Source organism: Siphateles boraxobius, unplaced genomic scaffold, assembly GCF_051911475.1.
Source record: "Siphateles boraxobius isolate OS27281-9 unplaced genomic scaffold, OSU_SipBor_1 6, whole genome shotgun sequence".
Lineage (NCBI taxonomy): Eukaryota > Metazoa > Chordata > Actinopteri > Cypriniformes > Leuciscidae > Siphateles > Siphateles boraxobius.
In genome coordinates this window covers 21,039,975-21,061,861 of record NW_027509186.1, presented here as the reverse complement: position 1 = coordinate 21,061,861, position 21,887 = coordinate 21,039,975, and the positions used below count along the sequence as shown (strand labels likewise).

The 21,887-nt window shown below is 39.2% G+C and overlaps 1 protein-coding gene across 3 annotated transcripts in view; it reads right to left on the bottom strand.

The window, feature by feature from the left end:
- Nucleotides 1–495: 495 nt before the first annotated feature.
- The window catches only part of nf1a (neurofibromin 1a), a 100,229-nt gene continuing 78,837 nt past the window's right edge, over nt 496–21,887 (bottom strand). For 2 of the 3 annotated variants that reach the window (XM_077208125.1, XM_077208126.1), the window contains 15 exons: nt 20,983–21,084; nt 20,632–20,772; nt 20,202–20,328; nt 19,354–19,485; nt 19,124–19,259; nt 18,842–19,005; nt 18,623–18,745; nt 18,399–18,517; nt 16,630–16,730; nt 15,690–15,832; nt 14,278–14,324; nt 6,712–6,928; nt 6,196–6,273; nt 5,637–5,690; nt 496–3,139 (listed from right to left, as the gene is read on the bottom strand). In XM_077208125.1, the coding sequence (XP_077064240.1) occupies nt 2,997–3,139; nt 5,637–5,690; nt 6,196–6,273; nt 6,712–6,928; nt 14,278–14,324; nt 15,690–15,832; nt 16,630–16,730; nt 18,399–18,517; nt 18,623–18,745; nt 18,842–19,005; nt 19,124–19,259; nt 19,354–19,485; nt 20,202–20,328; nt 20,632–20,772; nt 20,983–21,084 (1,827 nt within the window). In that variant the 3' untranslated portion in view covers nt 496–2,996. The remainder of the gene's footprint in view (nt 3,140–5,636; nt 5,691–6,195; nt 6,274–6,711; nt 6,929–14,277; nt 14,325–15,689; nt 15,833–16,629; nt 16,731–18,398; nt 18,518–18,622; nt 18,746–18,841; nt 19,006–19,123; nt 19,260–19,353; nt 19,486–20,201; nt 20,329–20,631; nt 20,773–20,982; nt 21,085–21,887) is intronic. The other variant, XM_077208127.1, reaches the window with a different exon arrangement.

Sequence of the window (21,887 nt, the reverse complement as noted above, 5' to 3'; positions counted from 1 at the left end):
CTTATTAACAGATTCCAAAGTCAAAAGTTTTGTGTCCTCCCAAATGTTTTTGAGCCACCAAATTGTGTCTTAGGTATTTGCATTTATTTGGACTAACAAAATTGTTTTTTAACTGTTATTTTGAATAAAATGAAGCAACATGTTTTTGGTTGTGTTATACTTTTGTTTTTCCATATATTTAGAATATATATATTACAAAACCAAACCGTTAGCTCCTTTAGCGTTAGAAATAAGAGATAGAGATTGTAGAACTGTAATAATTTCAGATGGAGTTAATGAGTTTAAGCCACAGAGTATTTTCTGCATTTAGATTTCATTACATTGCCCAAAAAGTGAGGTTATAGTTAAGATTTAATACATTTTTCAATACAAAACCACCAAAAAATTTGGTGATCACACAGATCTCAGGTTTCCAATACGATACAAATCTGATGCAGGTATATATTTTTGGCATGTAATTTTTTTACTAAGATTTCACATTGAACAGCACAGTAACAGGGTTGAGGGAAACTTTTATTACGAACACTGGTATAATTCAATTGCCATGTTATACATGTACAGCAACTAACCGCTTTACAAAAAAGCAAGTAATACAATATCACATATATTTACACTTGTATTTATATACCTTCCAATTTTACACAAACATATTTACAGGTGACAGATACATTGTTTACAGATGACCAATGCAATTAAAAATCTGGCAAATGCATCAAACACACATCATGAATTATATAAAATAAAACACTTTTTAAGTCTGTTTATGATGAGTTTAATTACATATGCAATTTAAAAGGCTTAGGGGCATGCCGTGTGTCGAACCGCTGCCATGGCAGTCAAGACTGTGCCTTCATTATTGAAGTATCAGATTAGGTCAGTTTTAGATTGGTAGTAGCAATGCAACATTTAAGATTCAAGAGAAAGGAGTTATATTCTTGTTATTCAGAGTAATGGATGCAAAAAAAGGCAAATCTTACACTTTGAACAGTCAATTGGGTAATTTATGTTCCTTCATATTCTCAATTTGCATAAAAAAGAAAAGTGTAAATTTGACATGGATTGATGGGAAATTCACCATTACAACAGGAATAAACATTTCAAGTTTCATTTTTGATCATAACAAAACACTGATCTGAAATCTACTTAGTGCCCTAAAATAACCAAAAGTCAGGATGAATGCAAATTTTGGGATCTGCAGGAGTACAGCTGTAAAACAAACAAAAAAGTAAAAATAAATCTACAAATAAAATTGAAAAAATGACATTGATTTGGTCCCAGTTTTAAGTGTGAATCATCTGGTACTCATGTATTCCAAAACAATCTTTTCAAAAACATCAAATTAAAATTATGCATAAATACATTGTCCTCAAACGTTTGGCAGGTACCCTTCTTTAGTAATACAAGTTTCCCTTTAATAAGCATTTCAAAGAGCAAACACATGTACTTTGAGTTAGTCACTAGGTACACTACCGTTTCCTCCTTGTAGATTTACAGATCGACATAATAATGCCTGAAAAATGCAGAAAACAAATATTGCACACAAAAATCGGCCACTTCAATTTTAACGGCCATGTTACATAAATTGTGAGGCCCTGCAAACTGCTTCTTAATTCAAACTCAAATGGCACAATTGTTTAACTTTGCAATTCACTGGTTAGGTGCCAAGTGAGAAATTGATTAAATTAAATGCCAAAAACAAATATCGTTACAAAGCTAGTGAGAATTGTATGGAAGAAATCATTATTTTAAGGCATACAACATAGACAAGACAGACGTAAAAACGTACAAAATGGAGTTCACAACAGTTTCTCCTCACAATATTGCAAACTAGTCTTTGGTGCAATGTTACTATGTCAGCATGTGGTGGGATTGGGATTTCTGTGCCGTATGTGAGCTGTCAGTGAGACGGGAACAGGGGAAGGTAAAAGTGTGCACGGATGTTTCCTGATCACACACTTAAATCATGTGCAATTTGTACACACATAGTGTTCAACCAATAAAAAAAAAAAGAACATATTGCACCACAGTGAGACGATGATTATTAATGCCAATTTGTCGTGTTTGATTTGTCCATTTTGGGAAAAATACTACATACGGATACATACACATCTGTTGCTCTGCTAGAATCGTTTTCGACAACTGATGATATAACGATCGCAACGTAAACCTTCATGTGATCTCAGAAAGGATTATCTACATTTACAGAATAAATATTTAGATGCCGCAATATGATATTCTCATATTTCATGGTCACATGGTACTGTTTACACCGTAGTGACATATGAACAATATGGTAAATGTTAAAGCCGCGACATGTTTTCATAATTAGTACCTGTTTTCCCTTCCTTAGCAAGGTCTTGCCTATTTTACAAACTATACACAGCTGAAAACCCTGACAAAGGCACACAATGGATAAAATAAGAACCCAAAATATGTGATCGTTATTATCGTCCATAGTATAGTACACATATAATCTTTCTGTGTATACACCTGGATCACGATCCAGATTTCAAGCCTGTGGATATCAGGACAAGTCAGGCCGCATGTCCATCTCATGGCGGGTCCGGGACTAAATGGAAAAGGGCCGAATGTCAAGCCAAGATAATGAGCCTGCGAGTCTCCACACGGTTGGTCAACTGTTTGCTGTAGTGGTTAATCAGATCAGTTTCTCATGTATGCGTTTCTTTCAGACATCGATGAGGACATGATCTCAGGTTTGTGCAAAACGAAGAGTGGACGCCTCAATTTAGCATTTCAATGTGGTCAGTCCCAAGACATTTTTGATGTTGAGTGCAACACGGAGAGTTCAGTGCATCCTCCGAACCAAGTTCATTTAGGCAAGTATGTGACAAGCTTCAACTGGTATAAAAAAACAACAACAAACACTCAAGCGGTTCTTCAATGCAAGAACCTTGTTAAACTGGACGAGGGAAAGCGAAAAGGATTCGTGGAGAAGAAGGCTGGCTGCGGAGTAGGTAGAAATGCTTCAAATCTTCTCAGACGATCTTTTTGATGCTTGGCCGTTTGAAGCTGCCTGCACTGCGCTGCTTCTGTACCTGGCTGGCTGACCCGTGTCGCATTCGCCCACTGGTGGAGAGACTCGAGGTGGGAGAAATCTCAACGTTCTCCTTGTCGATGCCTGCAGGAGAGAGATGTTATGTAGCATTACTAAATCGCAACCGGTAGCCTATCTAAAACCTCAAATTGAATCAATTACCTTCACAATCATTTTTTCATTTTAATCTTAATGCATCAAATGTAAATTAAATATTTTAAAACAATAACTAAAGCGTCAGATTTTACAGTCTGGCTGTAAATGCACATACTGATCAGTAGGTGTCTCAGTGCACAACATTATCACACTGAGGAGAAAGTCTCATGTAGGGATTGTGTGTGAGCGTTCATGATACAAGTGTGAGACATAAGTGTGCTTTTAAAATGTGCCTGTTGTTCTTGTGTACATTATTAGAAGGTCAATATCAGCATTACTATTCTAATAGGTTAAAATTCCCCAACTATAATACAATAAAATAAACTATAAAAGGCTTTCACACTGTTTAAAACTGGGTAAATGTCTTTAACATTTCACACCTTAAAGGTTGTTAACAGAGCTTTTAACCTTGGGTTATGGTGACTTGCTCGGTGCTAAATCTGAATTGTGGTGCCAAAAGTATATAAAGAAACCAAGCGGTTCTGTAATAGACAGCAAACCATAAACTGCCTTAAATATCAAATTCTTAAGGATATGATTGGATCATTATTGCAGTGATTACTATGTTTCTAGCAAGTTATATGTTTGGCAACAATTCTTCTAACCCTAATTGATGGAGTGTGCAGCTTTTCATTTCTTAACCCCTTATTTGTCATCCAAATGGTTGTAATTCAAGAATTCGGAATATAGTCCTAAATTTATTGGCAGATTATTGTAGAAGTGAAATAAATTATGAAAGTGAAAAAGAAAGAGATCTTATATAAAAAAATATATATTTTACAAGACATGTTTTACTCTAAAATCAAGAAAATCTTTAATTTTAGGTTGTCTCGAAAAATGAGCTTTCATAAAAATTTGTTCGGGCGCAGTACCAAACGTTTCCACTAGATGACAACCAAGCTCCATTACTGACCATATAAGGGCGCCTCCATAAATGGTTTGAGTGATCTGAACCATATATTTCCATAATTTTCATACAATTTATGAAGTGGACATCCTAAATATTGTGATGTTATGTTATTTGTGCATCAATTTTTGGTCAAGATCTTGTAGGCCCCGTTCACACTGCAGGCAAAAGTGGCCCAAATCGGATTTTTTTGGGGTCAAGTGACCAGGTCAGACTTCTTCAGAGGTAGTGTGAACACTCAAACCTAGCCCAGATCTGATTTTTTCAAATCAGATTTAGACCAAATACATATGTGGTCCTGAATCAGACCCAGATCTGATTTTTTTCAATGCGGCCGCAGTGTGAACAATCAAGGCGGATTTGATGCGACTTTTACGTCAATCTACGTCGACATTTGTCACAATTATGCGCCGGCGAAGCCCTAGACACAACAGACACAGACAGTAGCCTAACATTAAAAACTTGACTAGATATGGAGAACAGCGATGAAGCAATTCAATGAGAGCGAGGTGTTATATCTAAGTAGTATATGGGGAGATACTTCAATTCAAGCTAGAAGGACCTACCGTAACCGCTCCGTTTTTGAAAAAATTGCACACGAAATGGAAGAACGGGGACACAGGAGAACAGCGTCTCAGTGAAACTATTCACGTCATATTCCCACCACTCCTGGCTTCGTCTACGCATCCACACAGATCTCTGTAGTGAATTTGCAACCATTAACCCGCAAAAGTTTCCATTACACAAACATTATGAAATAAATGCGAATATGCTTACTTCCTCCATAACCTCCCGAACTTAATTCCATCGCGTGCTGCGTCTGATGTTATTGTTCTTTTGCGCATGCCGGTTAGTTTGAAACCTCAAACAGTTCACACTGCAATCAGATATAGGTCACATTTTAAAAGGTAATGTGAACAGCCAATCAAAAAATCGGATCTGAGCAAAAAATCAGAATTGAGCATTAGGACTTGCGGTGTGAACGGGGCCGTAATGACAAATTGACTCCATCAATTAGGGTTAGAGGAACTGTTGCAAAAAATATAACATGCTAGAAACAATCACTGCAATAATGATCCAATCATAGACTCTTAAGCATTTGCCCATTTAAATCCAAACAGCGACTTTTTCTGGCCAAGCAGTGTATTCATATGTAGAATATAAAATAAGAATGATACATTTAAAAAAATTTTTTAAACATATATTAATTATAATTCTTTTTTTTAAAGTAACCAAGCACTAACTAAGGGTTAAAAATGGTACACTGGCCTAACAATTTCAAGTGTGAAAAGCCTTTAACGATGACTTTAAAACGGCAAATGTTCTGTCCTCAGCTGTGTATGTGAGTGTTTGTTTAATACCAGGCCCTTGTGATCTCTCTTCACAGTTCCTGTTAAAGTAGCCCCTCTTGCTTTGATCTGACAGTAGCATCTACTACTGACTCCAGCAGCAGTTTTACAATTCAAACACTCAACGAATGGCAACTGCTTTTTTCACACAGCGGAGGTCGATGAGTACCTGGGAGGACGAGGTGAGGTGGGAATACAGCCGACTTAGAGCAAGGCAGACAGGCTTCACACAGAGAGAGTAGAAAAGAAAAAAAAAAAGACATGAGTGACACATTCACAACTCAAAAGAGGAGAGGAAGGACAGATGAATGGAAGAGACAGGAAATCAAAATAAAAAAAATGGCAGCTTACAGATATATATATATATATATATACGACTACATTTTACGGCTGAACAGTGAAGCTAAGCAGCAGTTGATATTAGCTCAAAATGCAGATTAAATTGATATCAAAAGGAGAAATTAGTGTGAAGGAATGTGATTTAGACATTCACTTAAGTGCTTGCTGGATCATCTAATGACTACTGTTACATATATGTGCATATAGAAATACCTCTCCAGTATGAATATATACTCTTTAACGGCCGATTTAACCTGAATAGTATCAGACTGCCACCACTAAAAAAAAAGTAAAGACAAGAAATAGGCACTTAAATAAGTTACCACAGTTCGCAAACTATAGAACTGGACATTAATTGCCCAACACAGCTCTATAGTTTAGGTTTGTACCAGCTGTTTTCGGTGGCACCTCCTCTGTGGTTCGTGGATGGGAGAGAGTTGGGGACCGTCTATAAACTATAGGGCCCTCTGAACCGACAGCACATTCCCAATGAAAAAGAGACAGAATGCAGTGAGGTTAATGAAGATACAAACGCAAAGCAAAGGTGTCAAATGCACACACAACCACTGTCAAAGCCCTGCACGGTCTAGTCTTGCACATCTAGCGAAACCAGAGAAACTGTCAACTGGCGATGCTTTTAGATATGAAAGACAGAAAAGCGCTGACCACTGCGATCGCAAACAGCAGCGTGACAGCTGTTACGGTGTTATTTTTTAATGCTAGGGAATGTTGCAGTGACATTAAATGTGTTAGCGCGTTAGCGTTACTTAAGCCTCACTAATCACGTTAATGTGAGCAGGTGTGAGTAACACACGATGTGTGAAGGTAAGTGAGCAACCACTGGCTAATCTACGTGTGTGTATTAGCGAATGAGTGTGCGTGCAATGCAGGAAGTGAGCACTGACCTGGTGAGTGCTGTGAGGTGGCGAGGGACGTCATGGAGTTGGACAGGTTGAGGTTGGCCGTGATGCTGAGCTGACTTTGGACGGTGGGCGGATACGGAGAGGTGGGCGTGCGCAGTGACTCCTCCCCTCCTTCTTCCTCAATGCCAGGAAGATAGGTGTCAATCAAAGCATCTAGGAATTTAACCACGAGCTCGGCATAGTCTGGAATTTGGGTTTGCTGTTGGAGAGTAAAAGCAGGTGTTTGATTAATAATCATTTAGCATTATCATATTTGGTACTAAGCAGGGCTTGACATTAACACCCGCCAAATGCGGGTGGATTTCAGCAATGGCGTGTAACAGGCCACTCCTACTATGCCTTAAAAAGGCACCTGAAATAATAAACTAAGTTCAATTTATCTTGTCGAAAATATCAACTATTTTGATACATTTCGATACTGAATATCTGAAACGCTTCCAATACTCATTTTCCACAGAATAGATACACAATACCAGCTGAGCTTTCTCGCCCTATCATCTCTCCGACAGTGAGCTGACACACAAACCCGCCTCCCCTCACTCACTCGTTTCATTTGCTCCGGATGAATATTGTTGCTGTAACAGGGCTTGAATTTTGGCGTGGGACTGCGTATATTGCGCATAATTTTTCCCACATTCTCATTCCCACAAATTTTGTGCTCGCATCCAAAGTCCACGCTCATAAAGCCAGTTCTCGGTACTAAATTGAGTTCCTTTTCGCTGCTTTCATTTTATGCTTAGTAAAAAATACACACAAAATGATGAGAAAATCCTGTCTTGGCCAGTCTTCTAGTTAAGTTTTAAGTGAACGTAAACATGCATGTTTAACAGCATAATGGATCCATGTGTCAGGTCTTAAAGTGACAGCAGCCTAATATACCTGTTGCCAAATTATGAGATATTAAATATATCTGTATGGCTGTTTTCCCCCATGATATTGATGTCAAAATTGTGGCCAGTGAAAACACTGAGTGGCTAGTAAGCTAGTAACGGAAAACCACTAGCCACAGTGGCTGGTGATCAAAAAAGTGAATGTCAAGTCCTGGTCCTTAGATATGGCACATGTAAATCTAAGGGACATTTTTCACCCATTTCATCACTAATCATACGTTTGATTACTCAGAAACATAATGGTATAGTTCACAATAAATTTGAGTAATAGCGGCAAACTGCAACGACTGGAACAACCGAGATCATTAGGAACCCTGTGGCAGAAACAAGCAGTAATGATTCAGCCCCTTATTGGGGGTCAACAACATTCAAGAAATTTTACGGTAAGGGTTCAACAATAAGGATGTCAGGGCCAGTGTGGGATATTTTTAGGCCAGTTGACGGAAGTAACTTGCACTTTTGGGTCAGTGCTTATGTTCATACATTCCAACAATCAGGTTCCAACATCAGTCTTACTGTGTTGACCTGTTTTATTTTCTGCAATGCATTACATTATTTTCAAGCAAAAGTGCATTTATGAAATTATAGCTGTCAAGCAAAGTCTTAGTTGCATAATTCCAGGTATGACAGCATATTAAAAACCACATTTTTGGTATAGAAAACTTAAATTTAATAAAAAATTAATCTATATTTCTAGTACATCAAAATATGCTGCTAGAAATTTATAACAAATAATATTAATAACATAGAATAATTTCTGTATAAGTTTTGTGGTGAAGTCAGTTAAAATATTGGCAGGGCAAATAAAGCTATAACAAATAATGATAATGATCATGCAATTAAAAAAGACTTAAAATAGACTTAAAGGGATAGTTCACCCAAAAATGAAAATTCTGTCAGTATTTACTCACCCTCATGTTGTTCCAACCCCGTAAGACTTTCGTTCATCTTCGGAACACGAATTAAGATATTTGATTAAATCTGAGAGCAGGATCAATCCATACTAGTCCATAGGCTTCTAAGGGATTGACACTTGCCAGCCCCGAAAAGTTATTAAAGACATTGTTAAAATAGTCCAAGTGACTACAGTGACTCAATCTTAAGTTTATAAAGCGACGAGAATACTTTTTCTGCACAAAAACAAACAAAAATAATGACTTTATTTCAACTATTCAATTCCTTCTCTGTGGGCCTCGAGTCAGTTCACATAGTTTAACAGTGTAGTGCTTCTGTGTTGTACGCAAGGGGGTAATCCATCAGCCGGAAGTTGAAGCCTCGCGGGAGCCGCCATTGTAGCAGAACTTCACCTGCTGTTAGCATTCCATTGACTCCCATTCATTTTGGCGTCACTTTGACAGCGAATAACTTTACATCTGAGGCGTCCAAAGACTTCATTTGTCCATTATATATTTCTAAATAAACACGACAATGTATAAAAGGCTCCATTACTTTGTATCTTACGTTATGGCCCCGTAGAAGCCGTTTTTGTTAAAAACAGGCTAACGACTGCGTCATAACCACGCGACTTTTTGTCGCACAATAGATACATTACCGTATAGACAGGTGGAGAAGCTCGCAGGCAATCGGGGGGACGTCCCGTCAAGGGAGAAGCCCATAGATAATGAGTCCATAAAAGCAACGGGACAAAATATTTCAACAATGTTTTTGGGGAATTGGAAATAATTCGGTATGTGGCAAGTGAATACATATGAAGTGATTAACGTTGGCAATTTTCACGCACAGCTACTAGAAGATTTACGTCTGTCAGTCAGGTTGCTCACGTCATCAAGCTTAGTTTGAGTCGGTTTGAGTCTGCGCGTCAGGAACGGAAGTGCTAAAAAAAAAATCGCTAAAAATGGGCTTCAACTGTCTCAACTGAGTTCCAATGAGATGGCTCTGTCCACTTCTTATACTGTCTATGGTTGTACGTCACACGTAGGCTCACTATTGGCCGACGCTGGTCATGTGTGTGATGCATGTGACGTACAATGCTAAGATGAACGAAAGTCTTATGGGGTTGGAACAACATGAGGTTGAGTAATTACTGACAGAATTTAAATTTTTGGGTGAACTATCCCTTTAACTAATAAAAATACTTAATTTATAAACAAAAATAATTAAAATAATAAATATTATATGACGTTAGTGAAAATATTGGCATGGCAAGTAAAAATAAACTACTGTCTGACAGGGCTAGAACAAAAAAAAAAATGTAAAGGGTCGTGAAACCCCCCTCTTTCAGCTCAAGTCTACCTCACAATCTTTTTGAAAAATGCTACTTAAATGGGCGTGGATGGCTGTGAGAAGAAGGGAGAGGAATGAGTGTGACAGGGAAGGAGAGGAAGAGGGGGGCGAGCAACTTTCATCTGTCAGTGGCCCATGCCGACTCTCACTCAAAATCAGGGGTAAAAAAACGTGAGGAAACACAAGATTTTTATTTTAAAAGTCCAAAAAAAATAATTCACTAACCATCTGTTTGTTCTTTTAAAAGTAACTGAATGCCCTTTTACACATATTAGATTAACTCTTGACGCTGCGTTCACATGGGTGTGATTAGAACGTCCAGTGCATCACGTGATCAGCTGCTAAAATCAAATGTGCTTTTGCACTTTGACTGGCGCTGAGCCAAAAACGGACGTGCTCAGCGCTTTACATATAACAACTATTCAGTGTTTTCAGCCAAATACTCTTTCTTTTAGGGTTCAGACATTTAAATACACAAGTACTAGCAAAACAATAAATTTATTGTTTGTAAAAATACACACTGATGTCTATGGAAGCAGCAATAACAATCCTTTCAAATATAAATTGACGACGTGTTTTATTCATATTAGATACACATTGCGTAAGTAACAATAAAGTTTACTCTAATTCTTCTCCAACTTCACCGGTCACTTACTTTCATGTATTTTGGCAGAAGTGGATGTATTAACGTGTTGTAAATCCAACAGATCCGATTCTCCGAACTGCGGCGCCCGTCTCGCATTATAGATCAGCTATCACTATCATTATAAAGGTTTTTAAATGACAATACACATCTCGAGCATCTCGAGAAAGATGCTTGCTACAAACAGTTTCGATGTGTCGGTATGATAGCCAACCAAACGACCGTAGTCAAGCCCTGGCAGCATCGCGAGGAAAACTGTGCAACGAACACACCCCAGGGCTCTCAAGTTTTATCAAAAGTTTGGAGTGAGATCTGTTAGGGGAGGAGCCGCCACCCAAATATTTGCAGCAGCGACCCCTCGGCCCCACCAAATTCGCTTCAATTGTGTGTGTACATTTACCTCATGAATGCTGTTTTGTGTTGTAAGTGTTTGTTGCACATTTTGATGCCCGGGGTAGGGGGTCTGGCCTTGGCTCAAGGCCAGACATTTTCAGTCATGATGGATGATAGCGTTCCATCTAGAGCCAAACTGTTCACTATCTCTGCATCTCTCTATGGAGAACACTGTCTCTGCATCTGCATGCGAGTGGGGAAGAACTAAAACCATTTTGGCAATTGAAGACAGCCTTCCAAATCTGCTCAAACCGGTCACCTTTAAAGGGGTCATCTGATGCCCTTTTTCCACAAGTTGGTATGATTCTTTGGGGTCTTTGTGTAAAGTTGGCAACATACTTGGGTTAAAATTCCTCAATGGTTGTGTAAAACAACACCCTTTTTACCTCCTCAAATGTTCACAGTGACCTGTTTCGGTGCATGTCTCTTTAAATGATAATGAGCAACTGCTCACCTTCTTTTTGAGGATTAAAAAAAGTAAATGGATTTTTTTAATTGTATGGTGGTTGTGTCCACACACTGCAAAGACACATTTATATGCAAACACCAAATAAAAGTGAATTTTGCATTCGATGACCCCTTTAAAAGCAGTTGGAGAGTTTTTGACCGCATCAAAAATAATTAAGCACGAATTTGGCTATATTCCTCAACATCAGCTCTCACTGTCTTTGATCACAGTCAAGAGATTTCATCCAGGAATCGTAAAATCAAAATGCTAAAAAAAAATGAAGGGGTTCCTACTGCAAACCGCATTCATGAGATCTTGCTCTTCCAACTTCCACTCTGTGTGTGTGCGTGTTGCCTAGTAACAAACGAGCTTGCAGCAGGAACACATAATTTACCCAGAAACAACTAATTTCTGATTGGCTTGTAGCTGGCATTTAACTCTGCATAACTCGGCAGAGAACTTCCCTCCGTTTGCCTGCGTCTCGTCCATTAATTGTATAACGGGACAAGTTATCCCTTACTCCTCAGCGTGAGAAATACAAGGTGTATCATGTAAGCGTGTGAACTGGTTGAAATGCATGGTATCATGAACATGGTGTCATGAATAATTAAGAAACAGTGCCTTTTCTCATAGGATAAGAAAACTCAAGTCTTATGAATAATTATGCGAGACAGACGCATCATCGAAGTACTATAGTGCACCGCCACGTCACAACCTGTGATGTGGACACGGTGTAGATTGTAAACCCGAAAGTCGAAAATAGCAAATAACATTGTCTTCAATGATGTTCAACACGCATACCTCTGTTTCTCAACTCCAGAATTCAGCACTACATGGCAATGCTTAGAGGTTGGAATAATGGCAGGATACACAATTTCTCCACTGGCTTTTACCATGGCAATGGAAGTAATCTTTAGGGCATCAAAATGGGTAGTAGGAGGAGAGCGCTTGGCTTCTGGGATGCGACTACCACCAATCAGAGCATACATGGATGACATGACAACCATGACTACAAAAGTAGCCTGCACTAATCGGTTATTGGGCAAGTTAACCGATAACATTGAATGGGCACGAATGCAATTTAAGCCCTCTAAATCAAGGCGCATCTCGATAATTAAAGGCAAGGTGGTAGATAAAACATTCTTCATTAATGGTGAGGCAATACCAACAGTTTCTGAGAAGCCTGTGAAGAGTCTTGGGAGATGGTACGATGGGGATCTAAAGGACACAGTTCGAGTGGGAGAAGTTAAACGACAAGCAGTGGAAGGGTTGAAGAGCATAAACAGCTGCGCTTTACCAGGGAAACTAAAACTCTGGTGCTTTCAGTTTGGTCTACTGCCGAGGTTGCTGTGGCCACTGACTGTGTACGAGGTTTCTTTGACAACAGTGGATAAGCTGGAAGCGTTAATAAGTTCATATATCAGGAAATGGTTGGGAGTTCCACGCTGCCTTCAACTGATAGAGTTAACAGTGCCATGGGAGGATGCTGTAGATGAGGCATATGAGAGGAAGAAACTGCGGTATGCTCAGCTGGCCACTGAAGCAGAACAGCGAGGATGGAGAGTCCGGGTTTATCCAGTGGAAGTGGGTTGTCGAGGATTTGTGGCACACTCCACAACCCGGTTCCTCAGAGACGTCGGATTCAGTGGCCAAGAGTGACGTCGCACAGTAAAGAACTTATCTGAAACAGCAGAAAGGAGCAGCAACTGGCTGTGTTTGAGACGGAAAGATTCTGGCTGGCTGTGTACAGGTCGCCATGCTACGGTTTCGAGAAATTCTTAAATTTGATGAGTCTTTTGGTTTATCTGTATAGTTTGCATAGTAATTACAGTTATTACGTTCCTGTGTATTTTGCGTGAATGAGGATTGGTGTTTGGACAGATATTGTGTTTTGCGGTAGTATGCCATACGGAACCGTTGCCACTGACCGCTTTAACGTCCGCAGTGGGGTTCGACAGCCTTAGTCAAACGGGTAGGCGCGTATGGTCGGGTTGTGGAGAGGTTTGTGAGAGATTGTGGTTAGGTCAAAGGAGCAGCCTCAGCAGCAGGAGAGATGTAAAGGTCAGTAAGCTGGGCTGAGTTGAGTGGGGGACGGAGGGGGGTGACTCTGGGACGCCAGAGTCACTGTCAAGCCCTCTTGAGGTGTCGTGGGCTATTCGACTAAACACTGAGGACGGAAGGTGCCCACTTGAAGACCCTAAAGATGTCCCCTACTCTGCTCAATCCAGACGGTTGTCATGAGGGGACCGCACTGTGGTTGCAGCCGTTGAATATTAACACCAGACAGAAGGAGATTCACATCACTATTTGGAAAGAAGCGTAAATGGATGGAGAAGTATAGGTTACTGTAAAGCTACGTCTTAGTTGGTGCTTATCTTGGCGAAAGCCGAGTATAAATCAGCATGAAGTTTTAACATCTACTCTCATGTAATGGAAATCATAATCTTAAAATCTCAGAAAATTTAGTTAGGCTTTCATGACCCTTTAATGAAAAGAATTCATACTTTTCCAGCACAAAAATGTGTTCCAAAAAAAAAATCTAATTTACATAAAAGAATGTTAAAGTAATTAATATAATAATTTAAATATTGCATAACATTACAGTGAAAATATTGGCAGGGCAAGTAAAAACCTGCATTACGACAAGGCTATAGGATATAAATCATTATTGCTGAGCCATGAAAGTGGGAAAACACTTCCTTCAGCGAGGGATACATAAGCAATACATCCCTGTCATTTATGCCTTCTTAAACCGCACAGTAGAACTGTGGGAGAGTAACAAGCCGGAGACACCGGATGGGCATGGGAAATGTTTGGGAAAGCCAATTCAGTCAATAAATCTAGGAAGCTGCAGAGAGACCGCAGCACACAATTTCTTCACTGCACTCCATTTGAAAATGAAAAGCATTTATGGGAGCAGTTAATCATACCTTAGAGAATGGCCCGGCAAACCTCCAAAGGCCGTTGAAACCGAAACCTGTGAGAAGAGAGAGATGACAGCAGAGACAGATGACAGAGCAAAAGAGTGATGGAGGGTCAAGGGGGAAAAAAAGGGAATTAGTCAGACATCTGAAGATAAGTAACACTAAACAGGACGTTATTTTATATGAAAAAACCCTCTAAACTAGAGTTGTCAATCGATATTAATTTTGTTTGGTAATTACGTACATGCATAATTAATCAATTCAATAATAACTAAGGCCTCGTTTACACTGCAGGTCTTGATGCCCAATTCTGATTTGTTGCCTATATCCGATTTTTTGACCATCTTTTTACACGTTCTTTCAATTGTGACCCATTTCCGATTCATGCGTTTACACTTGACATACTATCTGAGACATCGCGCATGCTTAAAGGTTTTTTTTGCACAGATGGATGAACAATGTTTGATGCTAGCTCTGCGATATATGCGAAGATCGCCAAACATCAGCATGATTTTGAAGTGGATGAGGATGAAAAGGGCCATCATTGCAGCCTGCGCATGTGCTTCAGTTATTGTGTGCGAGAGAGATCTCAGGACTGGTGGGAACATACAACACAATCTCATTAAAGTGAGTATCAATACCATTTTATTCCTCGTGCCATTTATACGCTAAAAATAGTTTTTGCGTGCATGATACGCACTGTAAACCCCTTGCGTAGGATTAGGGGTGTGTGGAGTGTGTGCGTATTACACGGCATAAACTGCGTATCTTATGCACGCTAAAACTGCGTATCATAAGCATGCAAAATCTATTTTGGCGTAAATGGCACGAGAAATAAAATTCGTGCTATAGGTACGCACTTTTATGAGATCGTGGCGGGCTTTAAAGAGGAGCAGTGGGTCAATGGCATAATGAGCAAGCCAACCTTTGATATGTCGTGGCGGGCTTTAAAGAGGAGCAGTGGGTCAATGGCATAATGAGCAAGCCAACCTTTGATATGTAAGGGTGTCCAAATTCCTCTCCTACGACGACACGACGTTTCGCGGATGCGCGGCGGGGTTTCTCTCGTCATTAAACCGCGGAGACATATAGCCTAATGCCTCAGAAAATCCGATCTGCCTCTTTACATGACAGTCGCATTGGCACATATCTGATTTATTTCCACATATGAACGAGCCCTGAAACTGATCTCGAAATATCCGAATGCATGCATTTTTTTCCTGTTTACACGGTCATAGAACACATCCGATCTGTGTCACATGAGCAAAAAATCAGAATTGGGTCACATTTCACTGACAGTGTAAACGAGGCCTAACAGCATTAAGTTGAAAGCCTTTAAACTTTAAACACTTCCTTTTTAGATAATTAAGAAATCTGAAATTAAATAAATGACTGGAGAGATTGGCACTAGGCATTACTCTGCAAGCAGGACGGCTGGTATTGAGGGGGAGACTCCTCATGATAGACCACATTTTGAATGATGCCGTGGACAGGGTTCAGGAGGTTGGGGTCCTGGCACATGGACAGGACGGTGCTTAACTTGGAGTCCAGCAGGTTGTGACTATGATAAAAATGACACAGGTCAAACTTCAGCCTTGAAGAGCATAAGAGGATCTTTTAAAAAACAAAAAAAATCTTACCAGCCCCAAACTGAACGATAATGTATCGTACAAGTATCGTAACGGCCAAGTAATTTATGAAGAAATAAATTGAGAGAATATATAAACAAATATTTATTTTACAATAGTAGGTTTTCCATAAATAAATAATTTTGTTTTAATTTATAGCATTTTATATTTAATTATATAATTTTTTTTTTGGTAACACTTTACAGTAAGGTTTCATTAGTTAACATTAGTTAACTACATTAGTTCACATGGACTAAGCTTGAGCAATACTTCGACAGCATTTAATACAGTATTAAAATCAAGTTGTATTTGTTAACATTAGTTAACGCACTGTGAATTAACAATGAACAAACATGAACTGCTGTATTTTTATTAACTAATGTTAACAAAGATGAATAAACACTAACAAATGTTTTGCTCATTGTTCATGTTAGTTAATACAGTAGTGTTACCCATTTTTTAAACACAAAATTATACTATTAAAACATTCCATCCTGTTGTACAAAAAATAAATAGATAAATAAATAGTGTTTTCACCTTGGCTCAAGGTAAACAGAGCTGCATAACGCATGCTTCTTTCTATTCTCTAGAAGTTTCTTAATCTAGAACTTTCAATCGCATTCCATTCTCTGAAGAACATCACGGTCAACATTTAACCCTGAATCCTGTGAAATATCTTTATCGTTGGATCTTGAGTGATGTGTTGGTATATAATATGTCAGACACTCACACTACAGGAAAGACCTTGGGGAAGACCACACTGGCCTCCGCCAAATACTCGTACAGGATCCGCTGATGAAACTCATCCGTAGTGTATTTCACCAGTGTGGCCTGTAATAAAAGAAAAACATATATTTAGCTATACTATAGTACATAAAGTATTATAAACATCATATACATGAATATCAGATGATGTCACCAACGTCTCCTCACTGACGTCACTCAATTCTAAAACTTGTCTTCCGCCATCTTGAGTACCTGATTCGGCAAGATCGATACGTCAGTCGCAAAGGAAGTAGAGCTTATTCTCTGGCCGAGCCTGAACTTGCGGGCCGATATTTCCCGTCACTATCCCCGGGCCGGGCCCTTGATCTAGAGATGTGCACTCCCAATGCAAAAGAGTGCGGCGCGGGACTAGATTTGATGGCGAGTGCGAGCGGCAATGCACTCTCTGTGTGTGTGCGCGTTGCAGGGAGAATAAACGATTCGCGGGACTGCCGCAAACTAGAAATATCTATGTATAAAACATATAAAAACTAATACATTTTTGCAGAAAAGCAACAAGAACTAAAACAAAATACAAACGACTTACAGGCCAGAGTTTCCTTTTAAAACACGTTTGCAGCGTTGAGCGATGTAGCCAATCACAGACATACGTGTTGATTTCTTCAACGCGAAGGCCAATCAGAAACATTTAAGATAGACTCCCTCACTGCTCAAAACCTCTATGCTCAAAACTGACTTTTTGTTCAAAGCTCTTTATGCTGACAAGTCCTCTAATTGTAACAAACAAAGTGTATATATTATGAAAGATTCATTGTGCAGTCAGCTTAATTGATATTAACAGAGATGTGAGATCGCGATTAACTGATGTCAGCTTTTTAGGAATTATTAAGGGAGCGCACTTTGCGCGCATTCAGTCAAAATCCTTCAATCATATCATGCCCAACCATGCACGCAGCTGCTTGCTTTTATGTTATAACAGTGGTTTGTGTGTGCAAACTCTCTGTGCAGTGTTCATGTTTTCTGTGGTGAGTGGATGATAATGAGTTTACGCTATCTTAGGGCTGTGCGATATCACGATTTATGATCGTGGATTAAAATATATATATTTTTGATATATCCACCATCTGCTTTTGAAGAAATGTCCTAGTATAGTGCATTCTATCAGTTGCAGTTCTGGCGCCTCCGTCTCAGCATAGGCTACAACGCGACGTATATTCACATCAAATGTTAACGCAAAGGAACGGGACAATGCAGTTCACATAAGTTCATTATTTGCATGTGCTAACAAGTCATTCACGTGTTGATGCGCGGTTCTAACGAGCGCTTTTCTGAGCGCGTACACCCGAAGCGCACGCGCACTAAGCCTGTCTAACAACAGCAACAGGTTACTGAACGAAGTTATTTTTCTAGTCTTATTGCGCGAATACTGTCAAATACACACAGGGTTTACATAAACAAAGTTGGTTTTGTATAAAGTGAAACAAACAGAGAAAATCTGCTTCCTAGCAAATGCCGTCAGTATTGTAGACAGTACCCGGCAGGTACTCAAGATGGCGGCAGTCAACTGGAAAAAGAGCGGATGACGTAAGAGGTCATGTGACTGATATTCATGTATAGCTGGAAAAAGAAAATGAATCATCTATATTTAACTTTCTTTTGCTACACAAAGAATATGCAAAAAACATTCTATATACAATTCCATATTTAATTCCACCTGCAAGAGGATTTAAATCACAAGATCAAGTACAAAGGAAAGTGGTATGGAGCACACACCAGTACAGTGAGGAGCAGCGTCTGGATCTTCGGGTCTGTGAGAACGTTCTCGTCCAGAAGGACGTTGGACTCGGACACGGACACTTTGCGTAAATGGGAGTTGGCTATTCGTTGGGTTTCTGGAACGTAGAAGAGATGTTAGCGATTCGATCGCTCTCATTTGTCATGCTTGCATATCAGCACAGGCCATCACACATTTGATTGGCAAATGCAGAAAAACTCACCGATCTCATAGTCGTTTTCAGACACCCGTCTCATTTTTGGAGGAGTGGTGATGCCCGACTCAATATCTGGTCTCTTCGGGGCTTTTGAGTCCGATATTAGGTGATCGAAGCTCTTTCTAGTGCCTAGAATAAACAAAAAAACACATGTATGAAGCTAAAGTAAAGCTGCAGCCAGTTCAAAGGCCAGTTTGAAAGAATGAAGCCACAGACCGGTCATACCCAGTAGTTTCTTTGAGTTGGCCTGCGATGGCTGGCCCATGTCCACGCTCATAGATTTGCGTGGGCGAAGGCTGGTCTGCCCCATGGCAGAATACGGAGGTGCAAGGCTGCGTTCTGACACTTTCGGAGAAGCCCAGGGCTGGTTTTCACGCAGTAGCCTGACACTAAAGAGAGTGTGAGAATCATCAAAACTAAGTAATTTAAAAAATATCAATACAGTATGGTTGGAAAGGCCCTTGTATAGTAGAAAGAAACCGGGAATATTTGATGAAAAGTTCTCACCTGCATTCAGGTTCCGTTTCGAACACTGTGTATGTGTCCATTGGAAAGTTCTCCATGGTAACTTCTGAAAGAAGCAATGACTTCCTGTGCTTTAGACTGCAGCGGCTCCTCACCTCCTCAGATACTGTGAGCAAAGCTGAAACACAAAATTCCACTTTAGATATTTTTATCAGAATATAAATACAAAATACAGGTTGTTAATGGTTAAGGTTGTGTTGGCTTTAAATTACCTGCCAGATAGGCCACACTCTGCGTGTTCACTTCAAACTTGTCACAGCTGCGGTGTTTTCCCACCAGGCCCAGGAGCGTATGAAGGATACGGACCGTCCTCGCCACCGTGGTGGAAGAAGGATGTCTGTATCCTACAAGAAAAAAAGACAAAGATGACGAGCCAGAGAGACGGAAGACATTTTACTGATTAACATCTAATACTCGATGTGATCAATCGCTAAAACCCCAGAATACATTAATTGGTCTGTTGATACATATTAGTTCATCAACATAGAATAGTTAATATAGTTAAATATGGATCTTGAACCTGATGTTTTATTATTATTAATCCACTGGAAACACTGGCCCAGAATAGTTGAGTTAGATATTTAAGTCAAATAATGAGATATATAATATTAATAATAATAAATAAAATATGAATGTTGAATCAGATTTATTATTTTTATTATTGCAATCCTGAGAAACCCTTGCAACAGAGGACCAGTTCAGCTTATCAAGCCAACGTATTTTTTACTTTAAACTGCGGGGCTTCCAGTGCCATCAGTTTCAGTTATTTTAGCAGTAGAAAAACAGCCTATTTATGGTGCTTGATACTGCAAACAATATGCATTTCTCATATTATGTTAATTTATTATCGTAATCGTAAACACACAAATTTGTGGAGGATATAATTTTATCATTTACTGCACATTGCTATTCTTTTAGTTAATTACATATAATAATAATGTAATTATTATTAATTAATATTACTATTATTAATGGCTAATGAATCTGATATCTCATGCATTCACAGAAAATAGCTTCCGCATAGCAAAATAAGTTGGATAGGTGATCTTTTAATCAATACCTTTGAGTAAATGCCCCACTAATGCAAAGTTAAAGTTGGAGGCAAAGTTGAGTCCCACAAAATGGTCCATTTGTTTACAGTGCCATTCCAGTGGCTTCCGGATCTCCATAAAGACCTCCTCAGGACTCTATAAAGAGGTGAAAACATTTTTTTTAATGAAAATAACTGCTTAGAATTCTAACACTGCAATACATTCTACCTTGATTTTCTGAGAGGCTGCTACAGAGCCAATGGGTGGAGCTTGACGTTCTAGCCACACCCTAAACCTACTTAGGTCAAGCTCCATTTTATCCAGAGATGGAAAGCAGAATGTTATTAGGCCCTGCAGTGAGCACCAAACATCACATTTATGTGAAAAACAATAATAATACTAAGAATATCAACATGTTTTAAGTCTGTGGTTGTCTAAATATGGATTTCAGTCGGGCACCTTATCATTAAACACCCGGAGGCTGTCCAGTGTGTGAAGGTTCTGCTCTAGTAGGGCGGTACCGGCGGAGTACAGATTCACTTCATCCAACTGAAGTACAGCCACAGCCACCCAGAACAGAGCTTTATGCATGGGAGAATCCTGCAGATCATTAGACAAGCACACACAAAGCTAATAATGAGCGAAGTGTGTCATTTCTGGGTCACCAAACGGAATTGCAAAAATATTTTTAAACAGGTACACATGCACACATTGAGAGAAGTAGATTAAAACATTGCTACAGTCGTGTTATTAGTCTATTATAACTGCTGATGTTTTAATAATTTAATCCAGCACACAACGTGACTGCACCTGATCAAGGAGAGGCTGTAGCTTGGTGAGTGCGATGACGGTGGCCTCGATGAGAACTTGGCTGTTGTAATTATCCGGCCCCTTTAAGCAGCTCTCCAGCCCCTGTGCAGGAACAGCATTAATCAGACAGAGCGCTGGACCGCGACGCCAGCAAATCGTCAGAGCGAATGACACTACAGCAGTTAGAGTAGCACACTGCATTTCTGCACAGACCTGAATCACACACTGCATATACATAATTTCCATGCAAAATATAGTCACTATACTACAAAAGATGCCCACTATTTTGATGTATTTAACAAGATTTGGGGGAAAGGTCAAGAATTGCCTTTCAAGCTTATAACTTTTGTAGCACCAAAGTGGTAGTTTCGTAGCTGTCAATGGAGGAACACAAATCTCTCAGATTTCATCAAAAATATTTTCATTTGTGTTCCGAAGATGAACGAAACTCTTATGGGTTTGGAACGACATGACATGAGGGCAAATAATGACAGAATTTTCATTTGTTACAGAGAAATGTAAGTAGTCCAACCAGTTTGATGTGTTGTGACAGCATGAACATTACATACAATCCAGTTAATTAATAAATTGTGTTTATTTTCTGTTATGTCATTTTTCCTTAACCGATTAGACATTCAAGGAAATTAATAACTAATGATATTTACAACGGAAATTAAGCAATGCTCAACTTGCTTAAACTGGACAATGACTTCCTTCTAGAGCTGCTGTACAGCCAAAACAATCTTTGTTGCATTCATTTCTTATCACTGTAAATCTGCTTTGAAACAATCTGTATTGTGAAAAGCGCTATATAAATAAAGGTCACCTAACTTGACATTTCTTTAAACTGTTTAAAACTGTATAAATTCCCACAAAATTCAAAATAGATTAAAATTTTGTCCAAA